Source organism: Tiliqua scincoides, chromosome 6 (assembly GCF_035046505.1).
Source record: "Tiliqua scincoides isolate rTilSci1 chromosome 6, rTilSci1.hap2, whole genome shotgun sequence".
Classification (NCBI taxonomy): domain Eukaryota; kingdom Metazoa; phylum Chordata; class Lepidosauria; order Squamata; family Scincidae; genus Tiliqua; species Tiliqua scincoides.
This window is the reverse complement of record NC_089826.1, coordinates 31,856,664-31,883,156: the sequence shown is the minus strand read 5'-3', so window position 1 is coordinate 31,883,156 and position 26,493 is coordinate 31,856,664. Positions and strand designations below refer to the sequence as shown.

The 26,493-nt window shown below is 45.6% G+C and overlaps 1 protein-coding gene across 2 annotated transcripts in view; it reads left to right on the top strand.

The window, feature by feature from the left end:
* Window positions 1–21,725: 21,725 nt before the first annotated feature.
* The window catches only part of ANKRD50 (ankyrin repeat domain containing 50), a 65,551-nt gene continuing 60,783 nt past the window's right edge, over window positions 21,726–26,493 (top strand). Inside the window, exons 1-2 of one of the 2 annotated variants that reach the window (XM_066632001.1) lie at window positions 21,726–21,920; window positions 24,354–25,592. In XM_066632001.1, coding sequence (XP_066488098.1) covers window positions 25,114–25,592 — 479 coding nt within the window. In that variant the 5' untranslated portion in view covers window positions 21,726–21,920; window positions 24,354–25,113. Of the gene's footprint in view, window positions 21,921–24,265; window positions 25,593–26,493 lie in introns of those variants that run through there. The other variant, XM_066632002.1, reaches the window with a different exon arrangement.

The window sequence follows — 26,493 nt, the reverse complement described above, 5'->3', positions numbered from 1 at the left end:
TGGGGAGTAAATTCAGATGCCAGGGGAATGCCCACTGGGTGGGGCAAGAGGGTAGAGTTGAATGGGAGCCCAGGTCTACTCAGCCTGAAGTTCAGATGGGAACCCAGTTCTACCTCCCGAACAAATCTTGGTTAAGGAGCCAAAGTTCAACTGGGAGCTCGGGTCTACCCACCTGGTTGACCTGGGCTCTAGAGTTACGGTAGTGCTCATGGCCTCCCCCCAAACACAAACACTGGATTTTCCCCAGGCCACAGTATGCATTTATTGTGAGTGGTCATTCATGCCTTGGTCCATTGGAAAGTGCAAGCCAAGAGGAATGCAATGCCACCAAAATGGTCCCAATCTGTGGACCACAAAAACACTCCAGAAGAAAGTCCCTCCCTCCAAACTGATAAATATATTGAACCTTATGGAAAGTGAAACTGAGCTACACATTCATGTTTACTCATGAGTAAGCAAATGTTTAATGGCCCCTTGCTATGTTGGTGTGTTTTTTTCCTGTATTTTAAAACCAGTTTGTTTCCATAGCAATTCAATGCTATGTTCAGTTCTGTTGGTTCAAGTTGCTGTCATCTCAGTGTTTTAATTTGGCGATGTCTTAATTTGTCTGTGTTTGGCAGCATTCAGTTCATTGTAGTTGTTATTACAAGTAGCATGCAAATGTTAAATGACTCCTGTAAGTTTAATTCAAGTAGTTGACTATGTAGTTGTGCTCTTTGGGTATTTGTGTTTGTGTGTGATGTGTTTTTATGTCTGTTTTATTCTTGTAGCTATGCCTGCAGACAGCCACAGGCGTAAAAACATATAGACCACATATATGACGGTGATTACACTTGATAAAAATGCTTTAAAATTGATTAAAATATTAATTTGGAATGAAAACTGCTATAACACCACTTTCAACCCTTTTTTCTTTAGGATAACACTGCCATCCATGACAAAATAAAACCGTTTTAGTCTGCCTCTACAAATCCGGCATTTGTGCCATACAGATTAGTTAAACATACAGGACTATGGGGCTTGGGGGTTATTATGTAGTTAGATTTCTCTCTTAGAGAGTGAATGCACATACCTATATCTTTCATGCAAGAATCCATGGACCTTGGGGTATTTAACATTGACTGGACCATGCCTTTAAACTTTGAGGTCTCTATGCAGTTGGAGCAGGGTGTTCTCCACTTGCATATGCAGGGTGTACCCAAATATTTCAGAGCATTTTTTCTATGACACCATTTCTAAACACATTTGCTTGTGGCAGGATCATCCACAGCTGTGAACCAGCTGCCAAAAAGTCATCATCTGCACTCTTGAGTCTCAAACTTGTTGACATTTCCATTGTTCCTAAAGATGGAAATTGTCATGGAATTTCATGTTCGGAGAGGAAGCTGTCCTTGAGACACCATTAGGCCCACCTTCATTGGGGCTTTCAAGACCACGGGCAAGGATTTTTCCCCCCCTTTTATCAGTGCAATGCTGGGACTAATCACCTCTTAGCATATTGTGCTTGGGACACGTCATCACATTCTCCTCCATCTGGAACTGCTTGACAACAAATATGTTTTTATTGCCAACAAGCAACATTGAGATTTGCAAATGTATCTTGGCTGGGACTATTTCTACCAATGCAGAGCAGCCTTCTGACTACATGTAGGTGGAAGAAGGCACTGTAAAATATTTTTAGGGCTAATTATCAGTTCCTGAAATCATAAAATGTCTTGAATAGAAATCTGCAAATACTGAAAATGTAGAGCAGTATCAATTCTGGACCAATAATCTTAAGCTTTGTAATTATACAGAATTCTTCATCAGATAGAATGAAACAGTTTTTTTTTTTTTTTTTAAATTTGCCTACTAGAGAATATAGCAGCAATTTGTCCCATACCTAATCTAAAATATGCATAAATTTTGTTTAATAATAGGGTGGCCTGTGGAACAATTTATAACCCAATTCTATTAAAAAAAAACCTTCTGAAATAGCATTCCTACGGCTAGCATAAAGAACGGGGGAATGAAGGCATGACTTCCCATGCTTGTGCAATGCACCAAGCTTTCCCACAAGACCCTAGGCATTTTGTAGTCTGCGTTATCACATCTTATGCTAATCCATAGGATTGCATCATGGAAATATTTGTATTTTAGCCAATGGTACTTCCTGTACAGATGCAAATTATATGCCCCCCTTCCATAAGCTTGCATAACTCTATATTGACAGATATTCCTCTGGTAATTTATATCTCTTGGAAACAATGCAAAGGCAGAAGAAGACCTAATTCAGAACTTTGTTGCTTAGAGTATTCGATGCATCATAGCCTAATTTTACAGTACTGAGCTGTAATGCACTGAATTGAACTGCATGCATTATTTAAAATATTGACTTCATACAGAGCAGCGGTTCTCACACATTTAGCGTCGGGACCCACTTTTTAGAAAAAGAATCTTGTCGGGACTCACCGGAAGTGATGCCATGACCGGAAATGACATCATCGAGCAGGGAAATTTTTAATAATCCTAGGCTGCAATCCTACCTACACTTACCCAGGAGTAAGTCCTATTTACTATCATTGTTAAAGCATATACATAGTAGCTTGTTAAAAGTACAGGTCTGTAACATTTCCCCATATGCAGTCACATGCTATGGTAGCATCAAGTCTAATATATTAAAAATAAAATATTGATATGAACCGGGACCCACCTGAAATTGGCTCGTGACCCACCTAGTGGGTCCCAACCCACAGTTTGAGAAACACTGATATAGAGGCATAGCTTAAGGGCAAATAATTTTTTTTTTGGTAAAACAATGTTTTCCACCAGCAATATAAGCTGAATACCTTCTCTCCTTCGTTTCATCAAGATCATGACAAATATGGTAAGTTTACAATTAATAACAGTGAGTATTACTACTGAGAACTGATGTATCATATTTGTGTGCTTATAAAATGTTTTGGGAAGTTAAGCCACAGATATGAACCCAGTGCAGCTATGAGGACTAAGGTTGCAATCCGTTCCACACTTTCCCAGGAGTAAGCTCCATTGACTATAATGGGGCTTACTTCTGAGTAGACAGGAATAGGCTTGGGCTCTAAGGGCCACTGGCATGGCTACACCAGGGCAGGAAAGTTGGATAGGATTTGGTCCAAAGGCTGATAGCAACTTGCTTAAAACTAACAGCAACTTTTCAAAGGCAAACCACTGAATCCATGACTGATGTGCAATTTAAACTATCTTGGACTTTGTCTGGCAGGGAGTCTGTGCTTTTAACAGTGACAGAACTATTGTGTCCTGGACAACTGTGTCCCGGTCAAATGCATTCTCGTATTGGACATTACCATCCATTCTTTTAGCATCCATTCTTCAATTCGTGTCCTAATATATGTAAATTTAGAGGGGTGGACCACTGATAGCTTGCTCTGCATCAAATGCAGCTCAGGATGCAGCTGGCAGTCTTGTTGGGGTAAGAGGATCGATTTCCCCTTAGCCTGGGTAAATCCCCAGTTACCTCTATGAGACTTCTCAGAGCCATGTCAGCTATATTGCTGGTGCAAATCCGGGAACCCCTGTGTAGGGTTGCCCGGCATGGGGAAGGGGTTTGGATGCGCTGCTACTGATCCCATCCCTACCCAGGCCCGATCCTCTCCTTCTTTCACCCTCTCTCCACCCAAAACACCTCCTCCTTGCCTTCAACATGCCTTCCTGCTATCCTCTCTGAGCCCCCACACTGCCTGGGGCAACCTTACCTTTGCTGGCCAGCACTGGGACTGGATGTGGTGCCGGCAGGCTGGTGCAGGTTGTTCGGCCGTCTCTGTGAGTAGCTGCAAATGTGCCTTACATTTGCAACATTCTGAGCCATCACAGGGACGGCTGCATGAGCTCATCAATGAGTTAGGATTGCACTGATAGGTACCGATTAGAAATAATCTGGTAGTACTAGACTGAATTCAGGTTATCTGCTTCATTCCTAATACAGCCTACTGCACCATACTGAGGAAGGAATGTAGAAGGTAGCAACTAAAGGAAGTGTATTTAATCATCCCAACAGAATGGTATAATTAGGAAATGCAAACCAAATCCCTTTAAAAAGATATAATTTCAACACTGTGCTTAAGCACTTGTTTATCAAAAGCATACACAGCATCCCAGGGTATGAATTTCTACATCTCATAGCACTCAGATATTAATTAAAATATGTAAATGACAGCAAAAGCAAGTATACTTTGCATGGATCTGTCACTTTAGAACAGGGGTCTCCAAACTTTGTGGCCAGAGGGCCACATCAAATGTCTGACACGGTTTTGAGGGCCGAAAAAAATTTAAATATAAAATGTATATAAATAAATTAGAGATGGAACTTAGATGTGTGAATAAATGAATGAATGAATGGGCTCATTCATTCAACCTCTCTGGCCCTTAGAACACCCTCCAGATGCAACCAGAGCACAGTTCCATCATGTTCGGCAAAGTGGGCCAGGGGCTTTCAGGGGACAAGAGGCTGGCCGCAGGCCGGATAGAGGCTCCCCGTGAGCTGCATCTGGCCCCTGGGCCGGGGTTTGGAGACCCCTGCTTTAGAATTTACCCACTTGCCAATAAATGCAGTGCTAACTCAGCAAATTCAGAACTCAAGAGTTAATGGCAAAAATCCCATTTGTAGACTTCATTATCCACTCTGTGAATTTATCACTGCTGTTCATTTGACATTCCAAAGATCAGATGCTCATTTTAAAACATGTCTCAACCAGTTAACAAAAAAAGCCTCCTATGACACTATTCATTTGATTTTAAATATTAGAGAAGATAAACACTTATATAATATTTAATATCTGTAATATAGCTTATAATATCAAAATTTCATAATGCTTATTTGGGCTGACACGATCAATTACATAATAATTTGGTTACTTAAAAGTACAGTTAAGATCTTTCAGGTAAGTTTGAATTATGATGACTAATTGGGTGGTATTGAGATAAGGTCTTCCTCTCTGAGCATTTATGAAATTATAAATTTATTTTTGTCATCATGGTCCTATGTCAGTGCAATTGTATACCTAGGAGTGGGCACAGGGCTGTTGCTATCATTAGGCTAAATAGGCAGCCACCTAGGGTGCAGACCTCAAAGGGGTTCAGTACTGACCTTTGAGGGACAGTTTTATACTTATTCTTGCAATTTAAAATAAATTTAGCCGTTTCAAGTTTTGCGCTTTTCATTTTTCTACCATTTTCTACAATTTTCAAAGGTGCTTTAATTTTTGAAAATTAAAGTTGAAAATTTTTTTGGGGGGTGCAAGTAATTAGCCTTGCCTAAAGCGCGAAATAGCCTGGCACTGGTCCCAAGTGGGCAGAATGGCATTTATGCCGAGCAGGGGGCACACAGAAGTTAAACAGTGAGCAAGATCCTTTTGCCACTCTTTGTCAACATGTGTTAAGTCCCGTTAGCCAGTCTTGAATCAAAAAGTTTGTTTGTTTCCTCACAGGCTCCAGAAAAACAGGCTAGCTTCTTGAAGGCATTGGGGTTGGCTGCATTTTCTCATCTCAAACTGGCTATCAGCTTTCCATTGGCTTCTTCCTTATCACCTTGGTCAGCTACAAGAGCTTACAGTTCAGGGTTCAGGTCTTAGCCTTTTCTAGAGTAAGAGATAACTTTGTACTTTTTTTGTTTGTTTTTGTTTTGTTTTTCGTTCTTATCTCCCTGATCCTGTCTTCTCTTGTTACATTTGCCTTCCTTGGTGTCAGAGCTGGGCCATGGGGCATTCATTGTGGGACAGTCAAAAGTCAGGAGCAGGAAATAAGCCAGGAGTTTAAAAAAAAAAAAAAAAAAGTTGGAAATCAAGGCTAAAGAGTCAAAACTAGAAGTCAGAACTGAGAAACAGGGCACGAGTCAGGAACTATACCTACCTCACAGGGTTGTTGTGAGGACAAAAGAAGGAGAGGAACCATGTGCACCACCCTTTGAGCTCCTTTGAGGAAGGGTAGTATAAAAATGTGAAAAATAAAAATAAACAAATAAATATTTTTTTCATGGTGGGGGTGACAAAAATTTATGGGCCCGGGGCGTCAAATGACCTAGCTATGCCACTGTTAAGAGCAATTATTCCTTGCAAGGATGCTGTGGGCATAACTGTCAGATCAAGTGCTACCAGTTTAGTACCCTAGTACCTTCCCCGGCAGATGAAATCTGTGAACTTCCAAGATTCCAGAAGTTTCTCTGCAATTCATGCATTTTGGTGCAGAACTGATTATATGCACAAGACAAATCCACAGAAATACAGTACTCTCGCAATCATAACACTAGAACTGCTGCAGTCAATTGTGTTAATCATCAATGCATTTTACCACAAATTTAAGCTCTTAACTATCTTCTGCAGTCAGCGAGTTATAATGGGTAAATTTATTGTTCAATTTATATGAAAGGTCATTTTTGAAACTCAATGTCTATGATGGTTAGTCAGTGCCTTTTTTCCAGTCTACGTTATTTTTCAGAATGTTATTCAGTGACATGTGAATTCAGGTGGGTTTTTTTGTTGTTTTTTTTAAACTGAGCTAGTTATCATCTGTGACACCTGTTTTATGGGGTATTAGCCTTTATTATTAACTCTGACTTACCTCTACATTGCCAACTGTGATTACATGAGACAGTAATTGTATCGTCACTCAAACTGAATAAATAAACACTGACTCTAATACGCTTCTCATTTGCTGAAGGGCTCTGATCCAGAGTTAGGCAAGCCAAAGCAATAGGAACAAAGACACAAGACTGCATGCTATCATTGCAGGAAAAGCAACCTATGAAGAGACATTCTTGATCAAATATACATCCAGATGGAGAATTGCAGTCTCTACACTTTGTGACTCTAGAAAAAGAAGAATCTTTTATTACGGTCACTGACCAGTACACTTTGTGACTCTATTAGGGTGTATTAAACAAGTCAACATATATGATCTGATGTCCCAATATAAGGGATAGGGGTAGGAAGGACCCCAGGCATGAACTGCAGAATCAGACGTCACAGAGGCTTAGAAAAAGAGATTCAGTATTTTGGACAGGATATTTATAATTTTGAGTGCAATCTAAATGTACCCTTTGGCCAGCACAAGTCCCATGCACTGACCTGGGAGTGTTGCAAAAGTGCAGTAAGGCATTCCTGCGATGACTCAGGAGCAGGTTGAGTGGAAGGATGCTGGTGAAAGGACGCACTGGTGGAAGAACGCATGCCAGTCTGCTCCTGCCAGATCCAGACCAGCACAAGATACATTTGCGTTGGCCTGGGGAGGCCAGTGCAGGGGTTTAGGGAGGGCCAAATGGGGGCATTTCAGGGTGGGGAGGACAGACAGCTGGCAGGCTGGTGGGCGGACTGGGCCCAGGAGGAGTGTGGGACCAGCCTCTGGCACTTAGGCCAAATCCTAACGCTGTCCTGAAAGGCCTGGCATTACACCGGGCTGCTTGGATTTGTGCAAGTGATTTTGAGGTGGCTAGGTCATTACTCAAGATAAGGGAACATAAATCCTCTTACTCCGTTGCACTCCCTCCACCTTCAAACCTGTGCTGACCTGGGTTGTTGGCAACCTTCAGTCTCGAAAGAGTATGGTATCGTGCTCTGAGAGGTGGTTCTGGAACAGCGTCTAGTGTGGCTGAAAAGGCCAATTCGGGAGTGACAATCCCTTCCACACCGGGAGCAAGAGCAGTCTGTCCCTGGTCTGTCTCCCTGGCTATGGGCCTTCCTTCTTTGCCTCTTAGCCTCAGACTGTTGGCCAAGTGTCTCTTCAAACTGGGAAAGGCCATGCTGCACAGCCTGCCTCCAAGCGGGCCGCTCAGAGGCCAGGGTTTCCCACTTGTTGAGGTCCACTCCTAAGGCCTTCAGATCCCTCTTGCAGATGTCCTTGTATCACAGTTGTGGTCTACCTGTAGGGCGCTTTCCTTGCACGAGTTCTCCATAGAGGAGATCCTTTGGGATCCGGCCATCGCCCATTCTCACAACATGACCAAGCCAACGCAGGCGTCTCTGTTTCAGCAGTGCATACATGCTAGGGATTCCAGCACGTTCCAGGACTGTGTTGTTTGGAACTTTGTCCTGCCAGGTGATGCTGAGAATGCGTCAGAGGCAGCGCATGTGGAAAGCATTCAGTTTCCTCTCCTGTTGTGAGCAAAGTGTCCAGTCTGGACACACACAGAAACCACAAAGACAAAACAAAAGCTACAGGATAGGAAAGAACAGCCTCCTATCACTCTGCATAAGTGGATCAGGGAATGGATAAAAAGAGATGATGTAGAAAAGTCTGGGTAACACATTCCCCTCCTTGCAAAGGCTCCTCTGCGCACCCTGTAGGCATTCCTTGGAGTTCAGCGAATACCAGTGTAATTATTTCAGAAGGGTGTGTGTGCTTAAAATGGTAGGGATGGATTTGAAGATGTGAAGTCCTAAAGAATTGAAATAAATGAGGCATTTGAGACATGGTGACCCTTGACCCTAGACTGTAAAGTCACTGGATAGCCCAGTATAAGTATAAGCAAAGAAAGAATCATTTCCTTAGTCAACATGTAAAGATTTTTCTGATCTGAATCAGGATTATCCCATTTCTGCCTAGCCCACAGGTGTACACATTTAATCTCTGTTGCATATATGCAATGTTGGGCAGAAATGGCTTATACATTTGGAGATATAACTCCACAAAAAACTTGATGTGGTGTATGGGCATTTATGAACACACTTATACAAACTATAATTTGATTTTCAGCAATTTTCAAAATGAAATTTGAAACATGTCAAACGTAAACAGGTATGCTATGGAATTTGGTGTGTTCTTCAGGGTATATCTCTTTTGCAGTCCTCAGTGCTGAACAAGTTGCTTACCAAAGCTATGTAATGAAAAAGGTGACTCACAAAGAGTCTACTTATTAATTATCAGGAAATGCAGTTGGAATGAACTGCTTGTACCAAAGACATGGATTCAGATATAATTACCACTTGCATTAGAATCATAAGAATTGGGATGGAGGAATACAATGAAAGCACTTAGTTCAGGATGGGCATAAAACCTCCACAGAACCATTCCTAGAATGCCAACCAGCACTGGAAAGGCTACTCCAAGAGTTATGCCTCTCACAATTGGCACATGTTTGATGCTTGACCACCCTCCCTTGTGCCAAACAATGGTGCCTTAAGTGTGTAGAGGCTGATTTAGACCATCGGCCCATATAGCCCAGTGTTATCCTGTATGTTTGTGGCTCTCTGACAAGGATCTTTTCTAGATTTACTACTCAAGATCCTTTTTGGCTGGAGATTCTGCATGCTGTCACTGCTAGAAAAGCAGGAACTATACCAGGGACCTGCTGCTGGCAAGGCAGTGTGTTTTGCCGCAGAGCTATGTACAAGTTCCCCTTATTCCAGTGGTACTCAAACTTTTCCGGCCAGTGGCTCCCTTGACCCCTGTGGCTGTTGGCCATGACTCCCCATCATGTTCCTGAGGGCTGGAAGTGACATCATTAAACAGGAAGTGGCCAGAAATATTAACTACCGTATTTTTCGCTCTATAATACGCACTTCCCCCCCCCCAAAAGTGGGGGGAAAAGTGTGTGCGTCTTATGGAGCGAATACTGCAAAAAACAAAAAACAAAAAAACTCCGCCCCTGGCCCCGCCCCCTGCCCGCTCTGCTCGGCTCCGCTTCCCAGGAAAGCGTGGGTGGGGTGGCAGTCTTGCTGAGCAAGCCCGCGTGTCTACTCAGAAGTAAGTCTCAGAGTCACTGGGGTTCACTCCCAGGAAAGGAGGGGGAATGGCAGGCTCGCTGAGAAAGCCCACCTGTTTACTCAGAAGTAAGTCTCAGAGTCACTGGGGCTCACTCCCAGGAAAGCGTGGGTGGCGTGGCAGTCTTGCTGAGCAAGCCCCTAGAGCAGGGGTGCTCATTATGTCGATTGAGAGCTACCAGTCGATCTCCAGGCGAAATGAGTCAATCGCAGGCTTCTCTCCCGTCCAAGCATCCCTAGGAGTGAGCCCCTGGCAGGCTTGTGAGCCCAGGGAGCGAGCCTAGGGAGTGAGTCCAGGGAGCCCAGGGACTGAGACGGGCTCCTCCCTGGGAGAGGAGGCGCTGGCAGGCTTTTCTCCCGTCCACTCATCCCTGCTTTTGCACTGGTATGTATGGAGATCTGCACCCCCCCCCCACTTCCATCTGTTGGTTCTGTGTGCAAAGGGTTTTGCACTGGTCTTGCTGTGATGCCTATACAAAGATCTTACCTCCCCCACACCTTTCCCCTGTTTTTGCAATGGTCTGTATAGAGATCTGCTCCCCCCCCTTGTATTGGAATCCAGGAAGATCTGGTGAGGAAGTAGATGTGGTGTCAGCAGTGGCCCCTTTAAGGGTAAGGCCAGGGCATCCAGCAGAGTGTGCTGCACAGCTGCAGCCACTGGAAGGCAATAGGGCCCTCAGGGATATAAGGAGTACCAGAGGCAGAAAGGGTTGGTGGGTTTTGAAGGAGTGCAGGTTGGAGGTAGGGCTGGCTGGCTGGCTGGCTGGCTGGCTGGCTGGCTGGCTGGCTGGCTGGCTGGCTGGCTGGCTGGCTGGCTTTATTGAATTTGGAATCTGACTGTGGATTGTGACTGGACTTGGATACCCTGATGGATTTAACTGACCTACCTGGAACCTGACCTTGGACTGTAATTTGGCTTATTGGCTCTGGACTCCGATTTGGTAACTCTGAATGATGGGACTGATTTACTTGGCATCTGTGGACTGGAACTGGACTCATTTTTGCTTGCTGCACTGGTGAGTTGCACAAGGGGGACTGATCAGCCTTAAGCGGGCACGAGGCCCAGTGGATTGGAATTTGGCAGAACATCATTGTAGCAGAAAGATAATGTGATCCCCTATTTGTATGCACCTGCTTTTGTGAGCTTCATAAATTCTGACTCTAGCGATGATGAGTTCTTGGTGTTTCCAGAAAACTAGAGTGCTCAAACCTTTAAGTCTCTCCATTTGTTAATGACAGTGATAATGGCTCTTAATGCCACTGTTGACTGTTCACTTTACATGGTTCAAATGTTATTCTGTTATAGTTTATTAAATATTTTATTACACTATTTGGTTCAGAATATTTTTTTCCTTGTTTTTCTCCTCTAAAAACTAGGTGTGTCTTATGGTCAGGTGCATCTTATGGAGCGAAAAATACGGTATATTTATTATAATATAATATTAAATATTATATATATTAACTATATTAATAGTAATTATATTAATCATATTAATTAAATGCAGATCTTAAAAATATATTATTAATACACAGCAATATACATGCTTTATAAATGATCAGCTGCTGATCACTGTTGGAGACAGGATGCTGGAGTAGGTAGATTTTTGTCTGGTGCAGGAAGACTCATTTTTTTTAACTTTGTAAGCATACCAATAGAATTGTTTTATCAAATGAACTTTGTGAACAACCAGTCTGACCAACATTACACACACACCCCCCTGTGGACCCCAATCCAACTAGTCATTTCTTCCATTCTCCTTGGATAGGATTGAACCCTTTATTAATTTAATGAAATGAAATTTTTCCAGCAGCTGGTGCGGAAAACAAAAATAGACCATGAAAATATATCAGAGCTGATAAGGGTCTGGTTAGGAAGCTGATTTGTCTCCTATGATAGGAGATGCACAGCTCAAGCCTATGCATGTCTACTCAGAAGTAAGTCCCATTATAGTCAATGGGGCTTACTCCCAGGAAAGTGTAGATAGGATTGGGCTGGCAATCACTTCATCAATGGCTGGTAAGTATTCCCTTCAAATAGCAAGATTCATCACTTTAAAAATACAACCTTTCCTCTTCAGTCAAACAAGAGTAATGAATCACTTTAAAGACAGTACCCTTTTTCTGCTCCTGGCCAAGTAAAGTGTGTGCTTCTCTCTCTCTCTCTCCCCCCCCCCCCTTTGCCAACTGCATGGAAGCAACTTTAAGAGTCCTGATGACTAGTAAAATAGGAAGCGTTTTATTTGGGGAGGGGGAGGAAAGTGGGAAGGTTTGGAGATTGATAGGGGGGAGTGGAAGAGGGAAGGGGTTGAAAAGAGAGATTTCACTTTGATGAGAAGCGATCCCAGGCTGGGAACTAGGAACCAACCAGACAAGGATCAGTGAGGGTTAAGGACTGCAAGCCGAGCATGCTTGGAACTTGCCAGATGGGGGTTGGAGTCCAAGAGCTTTAGAAACAACATGCAGTGAACACAGAAGGCAGCAGCAGCCACTCTCGCAGCTGAGCAACTTCTGCTTTAAAAAAAAGCGCAGATGACAGGCAGAAGACGGGCTCGTATTCTGTCCAGGGGTGTGACTGTATCGCTGCAAGAGGATATCCCACGTCTCCCTTTTGAGTTCCTGGCACCGCCCTAAATAGCCGCGCCTCACAGTTTGAATAACATTGACATAGATGTTACCGTTTGTTGAGAGTATGGTGGATTATTGGAATTACTGTCAGGGTCAGAATGTTCATTGCAAGATTCAGAAATGGTAAACACACAATACTCAACCTGAATTCTGGTTGTTGTGGTATTATTATGCATTTTGGCAACAAAACTAGGACAATTCACCATCTTTTCATATACATGACACCCCATTCCTGGTCCACCCTGAAGACCCCTGGGCAATTCAGGACAGATTCCAGAATGTTTTTAATATATCAGAATTTTCAGATTTGGTCTGCACAGGCATCTCCCACACAGAGCACATCGGTGCACATCCAAGGTCCATGTTTCTTTCATAGGAAGATCTCTGTGATCATCTTGAGACTACAGTCTGAGGCACCACTACTATGAGAGGCAGCCTATGAGAGGCATCCTCACTTTAGCCACATTCACAAATTTGTGGCACAAACTTATTGAGGGCTTGCGCCAGCAGAACATAAGTTCTGCTGGTGCTCTCTGTCACAAATGGGCCCTAGGGCACAATCCTAACCTTGAGTTTGGCCAGCCCAAGTTCCTTGGACCAGCCTGGGAGGGTCACAAACGTGCCGTAAAACATGTTTGTGCCTCCTCGAAGGGAAGCTAGGCCGGTGCTCCGAGAAGCGCCGGCCTGCAGAGGCTGACAGAAGTCTCCCAAGTCTCCCTTTCATGCTGTGGTGATATAGTTTGGGAAAAGCTTAAACATTTGATTCTGCTGATTGCACAAATTGAGCCTGAGAATCTGACACTAGACAATTCACTTCCTCCAAAATTTTAATCTGTCAGACAGTCTATACTACATAGGGGTTTAGAGTACAATTATAATAAATTAAGCATGCTAATTAATAAATTAAGATTGAGAAAGCAATCTAAATGTCTATTTGAAAATTTAATTATGTGCCCAGACATCTGTGCAACTTGTGTTGAATCAGGTGAGTGCTCATTTAAAGCATGTATTCATACTGATACGTCCCTGCAAGCTGTCAGCTATGCAGACATTTACAGCCTGCATGAGGAAATGTGTGGGCGACTTCCTAAGAGCCTTTATTCTTTTTTTATACAAATCTAGGGCATCGTTGCTGAAAATTGGCAAGTACAACCCAAGTTACTGCTGTACTGACTTTAAATAGTTCTACAATACTGTATGAGCAATTCAGTCCTAAAACAAAACAAAACAGAACTAAAACACATGTTTATGCAAGGGAGACACCAAAATGAAAACCTCAGCAATATCAGAGCAGGATCACATCTTGAAGTGCATGCAAATAAGATGAAGTGCTCATTCATCTGATGTGATAGAAAGAACATCTGCCTGATAAAAGTACAAGGACAAAAACATAAAGGAACAAAGGAAAAAAGTCTGTGATGCGCGTTTCAAAATATATGTATTCCTTTTAGATTTTCCTGGAGGTAGAAGCTAGAAAGTGTTTGAGGTTTATACAGGCACAGCAAACATGGAGCTGACGATTAGTGACAAATCCAACTGCCCAATCCTATTATCTCCCCCCCTTGCAGATGCAGTGATGCCAAAATGGCTACCACCTCATCCTCGGGAGGGGCACGGGGGCAGTAGCGGAGGTCTCCTATGGGTGAGGGAATAAGTGTTCCCTTACTCAGGGGTAAGCCTCCACAGCATGGATGAGTCTATTCAGACTTGCACCAGCGAATTCACTGGTGCAGGCCCACATGGAGTTGCACAGCAGGATTGGGTCTAGAAAGAAAAGTAGGTTTTGGTAGTTGCCATTGCTGCCAAATCCGTCCCCTTCCTGAACGAAATCTACCCTTCCCCCATCCTGTTGCCTCCCCATTCAAGCACGTGGTCTAATTAGTTAATTAAACTGACTAAGGGCACAATCCAAAGTGTGCAGTGGGCTGGCTCAAGTCCCTTGCACTGGCCTCTGGGTGTTACAAAAGTGCAGTAAGGCACTTCTACACCACTGCAGGAGGACATAGGCTGGCACACAGATGTGCACTGGCCTTTGGTGGCCAAACTGGGCCCCGCTACAATGGTGGATGGGTAAGTATGCGCCGGCCTGCCTCAGTTGGCGTGGGTTCTGGGAGGGTGGAATGTGAGTGTTCCGGGCTAGGAGAGGGCAGGCAGCAGGCTGGCCCATGGGTGGACCAGGCCCAGGACGGGGTGGAGCCAGGATCTGATACTCGAATCGATTCCCCTGGCCTCAGGTTGTGCTGCAGCCAGAACCAAACCTGCACTAGTTACAGCGAAGGCTGGTTTACCTGTTCCAGCATGGGATAGGATTGGGCTGTACGTCAAGGAACTGTTTTGTTGTACATTATATGCAGTAAATGTGTGAATTATAGTATTATAGTATATATATGAATTAGAACATAATAAATTGACAATATAAAGAGTGTGTTCATTTTCTTGAGATGCACTCTGTGTGTGTGTGTGTGTCAGGGATAGAGAAGGGATAAAGTGCATTTCTGGTTGAGGGTGAATGGTGTCCAACATACAAGATTTTCTGAAAGAAATCAATGCTCTGATCAGTGGCATTCTGATCAATGGTGTCACTAGGGGGTGCAGGGGGTGCGAACCACACTGAGTGGCAATATCAGGGGGTGACACCAATGTACATCTGCTTCCACAGAGCTCGGTTTCCTGATTGCCATTGCTGCAAGAGGCTGCTTCCCCCCTTTTGCCACACCTATACGTTTTGAAACGTTGAGTGGAGTATATAGTGTAGGAGTGTACAGCACTGCCTGGCCACAGTTTGTGGGGTCTGAGGAAAAGCTCTGAGTGCCCCCTCCTGTTAAACGCACTTCAGCTGAACTGAAGTGGCATGCATAGCCTGCCCAGGGTATGTGTCGAGTTGGCACATACCCAACTTGGCAGCCATGGAACTTGGCGGCCATGGACTGACAAAAGAGCAGAAAGAGATAGCAATCTGAGCAGATGCCGTGTACGGGAAGAGGACCATGGGGGTGACACAATGAGTCACCAACACTGGGGGACACCAACCCTAATGATGCCTCTAGTTCCAATTTTAAACAAAATGAAAGGTAGCCCATGGGGAACTGCCAATAGACAGATAAAGAAAAGCACCCTGAGTATGTGAAAAGTATCTTCCCTTCAAGTTACAACAAGTGTCCAAGAATGGGAAGGTAGCAAGTGGTTGAGCTACTTACTGGTGTGTGTGTGTGTGTGTGTGTGTCATACACATTTAGGCCTGACTTGTGCAATCATTCACCCTTTCTGATGGGAAGAACCACATGAATCATTGGAGCACCTGCTGCACACATAACTTTACAGGGGGAGGAGAGAATATACCTATCCTTTCATCATGCAAAATGGGCAGTTTGGGTGAACCCGCCCAGAGCCTGTCGACATTGGGACTTTAACTGCTAAACTGTCTAAGCAACTGTCTTAGACAACTGAGTTAGAGACAACTGAATACATCTTTTAATCTACAGAAACAAACCTTTTGTATTGGCAACCTTCAGTCTCGAAAGACTATGGTATCGCGCTCTGAAAGGTGGTTCTGGCACAGCGTCTAGTGTGGCTGAAAAGGCCAATCCGGGAGTGAACGTGAAGCCTGGGTAAAGAAGGTATGGAGGATAGGCTGTTACCCATGCAGCAAATCCCCCCTCTCCACGTCGCTGGAATGGTCCAATGGAAAGGCAGAAGCCAATACGGTTGGTTCCAGCGGCGTCGCAGGAGTTGCCAGAACGTGACTGTGTTCAGCCATGAACTGCCTCAGGGACTCCGGCTCCTGATTTTGCCTCGAGGTTGACTCCTGAAGCCTTTTCTACAACTGGATGTAGCCACAAGGCAGTGGAGGTTTGAGGTCAGAGTTTCCTTCTCTTAGATGAGCTGCCTTCCTAGGCTGACGAGTCCCATCTACCCGGTAAACACCTTACCTTAACTGTAATGTAACGGTATCATCCACACCAGTGGTTCTCAAACTGATGGGTCGCGACCCACCAGTTCGTGTAAAGGTTCCCCCATCCCTTTAAGGGGCGGGGGAAGGAAAGTGGCAGGGAAGCAATCCCCAGGATCTTGTCCGTATGGGGGGGTGAGGGGGTGCTTGTGACATGTTTGTGCTTGCGCTTGTGAAGGCAGGGCTGCAGCAGGCTGCAGGAGGTGCAGGAGCCCTGCGCAGCCCTGCGCGGCGCTCCCCGAGGCTTGGAACTTTCCCTGAAAGTGAACACAAAGCACTTCCATTCTGAAGGAGGCGCTTTGCCTGCAGCCTGCTGCAGCCCTGCCTTCACAAGCATAAGCACAAGTAAGTCACAAGCACCCCCCTTGCCCCCCTGAGCAACACAATCCTGGGGATCATGTTGCTGCCCTGGCCCTTCCCCCGCAAGAACTTACTGAGGGAGTAAAGCTCCCTCAGAGTTTGAGAACCACTGATCCACATGACTTTACACATAGGGAAAAATCGGGATTGGCCAAGATGGCCATGTGTCTTGGCAAAACAGCTTTTAAAAAGTGCAAGAAGGGTGATGCAAAATTGTTTTAACAAGGAATGCATTTGGAACGTATACAGTCTTGTGCTTTCAATAGTCCTGCTGCTATCACACTGCAATGGACTAGTTCAAAGTATTCAGGGTATGGTTTCTGATGCAATGTCTCTATTTGACACTCAGATTTGATATACAAGTGGGACCTCAGTATCCATTGATTTGGTATCCACTGATTTGACCCACCCCTGATACTGAGGACCACCTTTAAATGCCTTGTAACAAAGAAAAAAGCATCAAAAACCTACTTTCTAACTTTGCGCTGTTACATAATTATAATTTCATTCCATTAGATTCCATTATTCACCCCATCTAGTGGCTGAATGCAGTATAGTGTCTATACCAATGCATTCTGGGGCGACAATAGAGGAGCAAGAAACCTGGAAGTGGGTCTTTAAAGCTATTTTTCCACTGATTTGTTTTCCACTATTTTTTTTTTTTTAGTCACTGGGGGTTCCAGAACAGAAACCTCATGGATAAAAAGGCACGACCTGTACTGTTAAACAAGTTAGAACAGTGATTGTCAAACTTTTTCACCTCGTGGCACACTGACAAGATGCTAAATTGGCAAGGCCCACAATCAGTTTTTTTAAATAATTGACAAGGCATACCAGGCTGCCAGTGGAGAGGGGATCAAGTCCCCATTTGCCCAACAAATAAATTACCCAGTTCTAAACTCCCAAGGCACACCTGCAGACCATTTGTGGCACACCAATGTGCCATGGCACACTGGTTGAAAATCGCTGTGTTAGAAAGTGACAGCACTTTGCTTTTTGAAGGGGGTTTGGTTACAAATGAAAATCTACAAAGATCTTGTGGGTTGGAATGCATCACTTGTAAACATTAACGTGGGTTAACATGGGAAGAGAAACATTGTCAAATTGACTGTGCACTGCCACCAAGATAGGCTTACAGTCAGACTGTAACACAGCGGGACTGAAATAATTTGTAATACACTTGCTACCTAAGCAAGCTTCCTTTCTTGCTTTTCAAGTTTCAGTACCACTGCAGAACTCTACAGCAGCATTCTTTAAGACTCCACCCTAGCTTGATGTCTAGTCTTTGTGATTGGCTACAAATAATCACTGTAAACATCATGTCACTTCATCACATTAAACAAGAATACACACACTGGCACACTCACTTTTAAATACATTCACCTGAAAGTCATTCTTCACTCATATACATGTACTCCTGTCTGTGCATAAGTACTGTTGAAGGCACTGGACTTACTTCCAAGAAGCAGGCTCAAGATTTAGAGTTTCTCTTTGTCAGACATCCTGAGAACTCCCACAATTTCAAAAGAGATGTAATGGAAAGCTCTGCTATCCAGGTATGTCTGCAACCTGTAAGTCTGCCAAAACCACTTTTGTGATTTTGCTGCTCTGTTTATGGTTTTAATTGCTGCTTTTATGGTTTTTTTTTGTATTTTTGTACTCGATGTTTCTACACCTCAGATGCTTTATTCACAAGGGCAGGATATACATTAAATAAATAACAAGAAGATAACAAATCTCTCCTTTCTACCCACAGAGAAGTTTGGATTGGAAACAGGATGCTGATTGGGGAATCACTATTAAAAAATTGGTTTTTAGCGGAGACATAGTAATCCAGATTCAAGGACTGGATTATTATGATGGATATATTACACGAGCCCAGTGCTTCCCAAGCTTTTAAGCATCAGGACCCACCTAAAAAAAGTTTCACTTTACCAGCTGCTCAAGCCTCTGTGGCTATAATGGTGATTGGGCAGCAGTGCTTGGCTCTGTGAGCCCAATCCTATCCAATTTACCAGTGCTGGTGCAGCTCTGCCAATGGGGTGTACACTGCATCCTGAGAGGTATGCAGAGGCCTCTTCAAGGTATGGGAATATTTGTTCACTTACCTTGTGGCTGCACCAGTGCTGGAAAGTCGGATAGGATTGGGCCCTGTGTCCTTCGACATAGCATAATTATCTCCAAAGTTGCTTTTTATGATGATAATGATGAAGATTTATATACGGCTTTTCAGCAAGAGTAGATAACAAAGCAGTTTACATAACAAAATAAATTGTTAAATGTCACATGTATTAATTACTCTATTATCTGCCTCACTTGAAGTTCTGTTAATATTTCTTTTTCAGCCTTATCTCCCAATGTTCTGCAACTTTATTAGAAGAAGCACTGCAAGGAAGCCTGTTCTCAAGCACACAGGCTCACTCCTGATTTCAGGTTTTTGCCAGACCTGGGAAAGTAAGGGCAATGGCTTCAGCTGCAGCCACTGAGCATGCTCAAATATTTTGAGCATGCTCAGAAGCAGCACTGTAGCACAAGGCTTCTGATAGGAATTTCCTACTATACCAGCAGTGCAGCCTGACTCAGAGGGTTCATCATTGTGTCTCGCTTTTGGCTGTCATTCCTTCCTAGTGTCAGGGCAGGAGCAAAGTAGATCCCAAATCATCCCCCCATTGCAGGATTAGGGGTACCCAGAGCAGAGATTCAGAACAGTGGTCAAGCTTGAGAACAAAGGGCAATCAGATTGAATAGGACATCAATCCTGTCTCTCTGGTGGATCCACTTTCTACGGTGGGAACTTGGTTCCACACCCACAAAAACAAGGTGAGCACAACAACAAATACTGCATATCTCCTTCCCATCAAACTTTTACAACCCAATTCCTCCTCCTCTTCCAAGTGCAACATAAAAGGAAGGCAGATAGAATTTAGATCACGATCCATGCAGTTACTGAATATGCCTTATGCAAAGGAAACACCATCTCTCTCCTCGAATCAATTTCCTCCTTTATTTAAGTACATCTCATTCAAAAAAAATTTTCTTGCTCTGAGAAAGCAAGAACTTTCTTTTCTGAAAGAAAAGCATCTTTCCTTAGGATGGCATTATAGACAAGGATAGTGTTTCCTTAAGGTCTCATGGTGTCCTTTGTTTTGTTTTATTTAAGGTTGGGTGTTCTAGATTTGAAGTCGTGAAGAATTCAGATATTGCTACTGCTATCTGGGCAAGAGGCACTTTTTCAAGTGGTGCTCCTCTTATATCAAGCAGGGGTGAGTACATCCCAGCACAGTGTCCCTTCCAGTGGCTGTTTACTGGTGTTTGTTCTGCATCTTTTAAGACTGTGCCATTTTGGAAAAGGGAGCCATTTAATTATTTGGCTTTGCCTGTAAATCACTTTGTGAATTTTTTTTGTCGAAAAGCATTATATAAATACTGATGAGGATGACAAGGAAAGGAAAGAGACAATACCTAGGGGTCAGGGTTGCAACCCTATAAACTTTTGCTTGGGAGTATGTCTCACTGCTCTCAGTAGGGTTTACTTCCAGGTAGACCTGCTTAGGATTGGGCTGGAGGTCAAAGTCCTACGCATGTGGATGGGTTGGAATGAAGGGGCCCATGAGGGTGGTACCTGCTGATGTAGGACCCATGAGAGGTGGGTAAGGGGGGTAATTTGTACCGTTAGATTCAGGGTGGTACCTGCTGATGCAGGGCCCATGAGAGGTAGGTAAAGAGGGCAATATGTATCTGGCCCAGAATCAAAAAGGGGGCCCAGGACTGAAAGAAGGGGACCCAGAAATTTCCTGGGTTATTACATTTTCTTATCTCGCCCAGACTTGCTGCCCACATGGGATACTGTGGGCATAGTAGCAGCTACTGCCACAAGCCATATGCACCGAGCTGAGGAATGCATATGTGACACCCCTCAACACAATGTCAAATCTGGAAACTGGCCTGCTATAAAAGCTCTTTGGCTTGTGGATCCACTTACTATGAAGGAGTGCGTAGAAGCTCAAGGGCACACTTGCAGAAGTAAGTTTTGGTACACACAGGACACTTTCCATTCTAGTGTGAACCTAAATATGATTATGCTAATTTTCTGCAATGATTTTCTATATTTAAAAGATTTTAGAGAGACTTACAGTTTACAGCCCAATCCTGACTTACAGCTTACAGCCTGAGACTTACAGCCCAATCCTGAGCCAAGGGCTGGGAAGTAGTGCCAGGACTGCTTAGGGTAAGGGAGGTTACGCTCGATTACCCTGTGTAGCAACCAGGCAGGGATGAGACCCAGGGTGGGTCTCCTTGGATCTGCACCTGCTATTGAGTGGGTTGATTTGAGCAGACCTGTGTTGGGTCTCCCAGGCCAGGAGGGGAATAGGCCACTGTCTCCACTCCTTCCCACCCCACTCCCTCCCCTGCCACGCCTTCTCCAGTCCTGGAACACCTTCCTCCCCACTCCAACTTATCATTTCACCACTTGGCGCTCGCACAGAGCCCCGGGTGGCATCCAGCCGGCCTTTGAGCAGTGCTGGCACAGTGTGGGCTTGCACTGAGCTAGCTCTGGCGCTGACTGTCTCAGGCATGCCCTATGGCACGTTTGTAACAGTGCGTTCCTGCGGTGGGCCGGCAGGAGCCTGTCAGGATTGGGCTCTTGGGGTGTGTTTAGTTTTCCCTATTACTGTACCTAGCTGCCTATGCCACGTGGGCAGGTAGACCTGCGGACAGGACCCCCCACCCTGTTTAGCCCCCCCCCTTTGGGAAGGGCCCCCTGATTACATTGCTCTCAGAGGCTCTGTACTGCTGAAACCCTGAGAGCCAGAGGGCATCCTGGAGCTAGCCGGCAGGACCCACGGAGGGCATCACCTTCCTCACTCTGCTGGCAGGGAGCCCCTTCCTCCCCAGGTGGTGTGAAGCAGCGCCCGCTCCTCCCAGCAGGGCACGCCCCCTGAATGTATACAATCCCCCCACCAGCGCCTGGAAGGAGTGGCCAGCGAGGGGGAGGCACGGCTGGGAAGCCTCCGGGAGGAGCGAAGTCTGGCTGGCTGATCAGACAGGTTGCGAGAGAGGCACGGACGGGGGGCTTCCGCGGGTGCGCTGCGAGGACGTCCCTGCGGGAAAGCGGCAGCAGGCAGGCGAAGGGAAGCGCTGCGGGCACGCCTGCCTCTCCGTCCGCCCGCCTTCGGGGGAGCGGCTCCGGCGGCAGCGGGAGGGGAAGAGCCAGCGGCAGCAGCTGCCTGCACCGAGGAGAGAAAGCAGGGGAGGTAACTGAGCAGGAGCCGGGGAGGGAAGGGGAAGGGAAGGGAGGCGTCTTCGCCCTCCCAGCTGGGGAAGGGGCTGTTGCTTCTCGCCTGCCACTGGGCTGGCTTCCCTGCGCCCTCGGTGCGCGCTCCGTCTGCAGCTGTCCGGGCAGCGTTGGGAGGGGAGTGGGTGGAAACGGGGCCGGAGGAGGGGAAGAGGGGTCAGCTCTGCAGTGGGTGCCCCTTGGATCTCACCCTAGCCCGCGTGAGCCCCGTCGGGCCTCCGCTTCGCTCCCCTTGGGCAAGACTGCTCCGTGCGCAGAGAGAGGGCTGCGTCCTGTCTGTGCAAGGCTTTGTCTCGGCTGGCTGGCCGGCCGGCGCAAGGTTGCCTCTCTGCCTTCCCTTGGCTGCTCTTGTTGTGCATGCTTTGGGGGTGAGCCCCCCCAGGTGCTGTGTTGATGTCGGCCCATGTACGGGCATATGCCCACTTCCTTTGATGCAATGCAAGGAGAGTGACAAAGGGGAGAGTGCAATGCAAGGAGAGTGACAAAGTAGGGGGGGCAGGATAACCAGAGGACGAGGCACCCCAAAATGTAGGACATACAAGAAAAATGTAGGGTAGGACAAAAGAAAAGCTAAAGACCCCCGTGTATGGATTTCATGGGGTTAATTTAAACATTAGGTTACTTGTTAACCTAGTAAATTTAAATTTACTACCATATTTTAATTTAAAACCATATGACGTATAGAGCCCAAGCCTATGCACTGTCTACTCGGAAGTAAGTCCCATTATAGTCAATGGGGCTTACTCCCTGGTAAGTGTGGATAGGATTACATCCTTGGAGCCCAAACCTATGCATGTCTACTCAGAAGTAAGTCTCATTATAGTCAATGGGGCTTTCTCCCAGGTAAGTATGGATGTCTATTCTTAGCAAGAAGGCTCTGCGCTGCCTGCTCACAGGGAAAAGGACATTGAAGTTTTTCCAGGGCAAAAGAGGACATGTCCTGAAAAAGGAGGACATTGAAGTTTTTCCCTATGGCCAAAAGAGTATATGTCCTGGAAAAGGAGGACACCTTTGTCACCCGGGGGGGGGGCGCAGCATTGGGTTTGTGTTTGAAATCTGAAGCCCACCAACTGGGGGAGAGAAGGGGGTTTGCGACATGGAGTTGGCCAAGCGGATGGGGGGGGGGAGAGAAGAGATTAAGAAGGGGAGAGGATTTCCCTTTTCCTTCCCAGAGACAGCCTGTGAAGTGCATGGATGTGGGGAAGGGGAGAGAATGCGAAGTGAAGTGGAGTTGTGAGGCTGCTCTCCCTGCTGCTGCTGCCTGGGATCTTTGTGCTGCTGTCGGAGCTGTGTGTTCATGTCCCCTTCTGTACGATCTCTGTTGTGCTGGCGCTGGGGGAGGAGGCAGGCAGGCAGGCAGGCAGGGGGGATGGGGACAGGGCGTGTGTCTGTGCTGAGTGGTGGATCTGGGAAGCAGACGGGCCAGGCTCTGGGTGGCTGGAGGGGGTCCCCTTCTCCTCCCATCCAGCCCCCCTTTTTTGCATAACCCAAGAGGTTTTGAGTCTCCAGAGCAGCACCAAACCCCCTTTGGAAAGGGGGGCTTTTTGTTGTGCGCTGCCAGTTTTATATCAGCTGCAATGTGAAGCCTAATTGTGCAGGACTGGGAGACAAAGCCGAGGATCAAGAAGGGATGGTGCTGCCTGGCTCCAGCCAAGGGAAGTCGGATGGATGACAGACAGCTCCGCTGCAAGGCAACAAAACGGGGGGGGGGGGAGATCGGGATGAGAGGGAGAGGAAAAGGGAGGACGGTAAGTTGAAACGTGGCTCTCAAGTCTCCCCTGTATCCTACTGCTTACAAACCCCTGAACAAAAGACTGCAAAGTGCTGTCCTAGCAGACATCAGAAAGCAGGTACAGCCAACCCTTGGCACTCATGGGATCCCCTGGACACTTGCCACCTGGCAGCGAGACCAGGAAGGCAACACAACAACCAGTGGTAGGAAGCTCCAAAGCATGCTTTCCCACACTCAGAAAGCCCTCCCGTTCACCCTGAGCCTCTTACTGGTGTGTGTTGCCTTGCATATGGCCTCCCGACCCAGAAGTAACCAGCAATGATATCATCGCCAGTCACTCCGGTGGTACTTTGAATAGGTGGACCATGTGAAGTGGTACGGTGGAGGACAAACCTTGAGGAACAACTGGGGTAGTGGGGTTCTTCTGTGATTTAGAAAGGTTGTTGACTATTTTTTTTGGCTCTATTATACACTTCATAGGCAATGTTTCTTCTGTTGCAAAGAGAGAGAGGAATTTAGGATGTACGGCACGCTTGAGGTGAACCAGTAGTTGTGGATTCTCTTGTTTGAGTCCTATGAGCAATTGGTGTTGGATTGTTTTATTTGGAATGGAATTCGCTTGTGCATGTCAGCTAACAAGTGTCTGATGCTTCATTTCAGGGCCGGGGCAAGGCGGTATGCCTTGACACCTGCAGTCGAGACACCTGAAGAGGTTTCGTACAACTCAAGATAGTGAAGAAAGCACTTGAATGGAAGTCTCCTGTGTCGAAGGCTTCCTGCGTTTCTACCTTGTTGTGGTTGTTCAGCTCCATAATTTGAAGGACTCCTTCGGACCACAGAAGCTTGCATGAACTTCAGCAAACACTTTTCTCAATAAGCAAAGTAGATTTGCAATATAGACTGTTCCTGGAAATTAAAAAAAGCTCTCCTGTTACATGTTCAGAAGTCTCATTTTTGATGTGGCCAGCTTTTGTGGTGGGTGTGAGAACCACATACTTGGAATGACTGGAATCTAAAGTGGCACAAAACATGTGGGAACTCTGCCTGCTAGCATGTCATACTTTTTAATCATCTGTGTTATGGAACATGCAGCCCTATAAACTGCAGATGTAGTCATGGCACTGCATGACCTTGTAAGCCATATAAGAAGTATTACTGAGCCTTGCTATCAAACATAGCTTTACCTCTAAATCGGATGAACTGTGATACATTATGTGCTAATCAAGGGGACGGGCGGACGGATGGAAAGGTGGCTCTGATCGTACAAAGATGCCGCTGACCCTTCTCTGAAGGTGATGAAGGGAGTCGCGACACAGCTCCAGCCAGCTTCACCTCTGCTTGGATTTAAGGATTGTTCCTAAAATGACATTTTAAGATGCACTGCTGATTCTGATCTGTCCTGGAGAAGAAAGGCTGTAAAATGGCTCAGACCAGTCTGCTGCAGGGCAAACAGTTTTATTGTCGAGAGTGGGTCTTTCACAAGCTTCAGCACTGCCTCCAGGAAAAGATAAGCTGCAGCAACAGTACTGCCAACAAACCATTGGTTGTGCTGAATGCTGGGACGAATACTTGTGTTGTGCCTGGCAAGGGAGCTGCCTGGGGGGTGTTGCTGGTAGGAGGACCTGGGAGTGGTAAGACAGCCCTCTGTACTGAATTGCTGTGGCCAAGCTCACCTGCAAGCCTACAGAGGGGTTTGCATCATCATACTCTGGCCTTCCACTTCTGCAGAGCTCAGGACTCAGACACCCTTTGTGTCGGAGGGTTTATTCGAGGGTTAGTGGCTCAGATCTGTCGCAGTGGACTAATTCAGGGATACGAGGATAAACTGAGAGATCCTGCTGTTCAGACTCTGTTGCAACCTGGGGAGTGTGAGAGGAACCCTGCTGAAGCATTTAAAAGGTAAACACAAAAGCCTGTCTTTGCCTCCTTCATATCTCTTGATCAAAATATGAGACACACAGCCCTTCACAAACAGGTAAAACCTATTTTTCATGCGGTGTCTAACTACATAAATTGCACCCAGCTGTATGGGAAGAACCTATCCTTGCAGCAGATGTTACCAGCCAAAATACCCTAGAATAGGTTGCAAATTGGCATCTTCCAAACAATACATTGATGTGATGTTTTAGTAGGTGGCCAGGGCTTGTAGGCTATCACTTGAGGGAGAAATGCAAGACTGTGATAGAGAAGAATTAGTCTTGCGTAGGATTGACAAGTAGGCCCTGATTCAAAGACAAAATATTCATTCAAAGGCAAGTAAGTAAGGCTTGAGTAAGACAAACTCCTTGCTGAAGAGTTCAGTAGTACTACCACCGTAGCAGCTTCCAGAGAATTCTCAAAGTCTAAGTTGAAGATTTAAGTATCTTCAAGTATAGGATCAAAAAGAGAATGTCATCTCCTAGAGTTGGTTTAAGGTTGTGCTCATCAAGACACATGCTCCAGTTTGGTCTTCTTAATTCTGGTAAATGTTACATTGGGCTATAAATTGATGACACAAGTAGGTTTTGCACAGGAAGGGCTACCCATCCCTGGTTGCATACAATTTTAAGAAGAGTGAGCTGTCAGCTTTTGACTGTATTTGCTAGGCCCCCTATACATTTTGTTCAGAGATAACAATTATTAAGTGGAGGTTGAAACAGTGGTAGTCAGATTTCCCACATACACAGCATCTTAGCCCTACATGGAGAGGTTATCCTGAATAAAAGCATGACAGTCTCTCTTGGAAATACTGAAACCATAAGCCATGCAATGTAAAACAAGATATTTAGCATGTCTTGGGAGTGAATGAAAGAAGTAATGT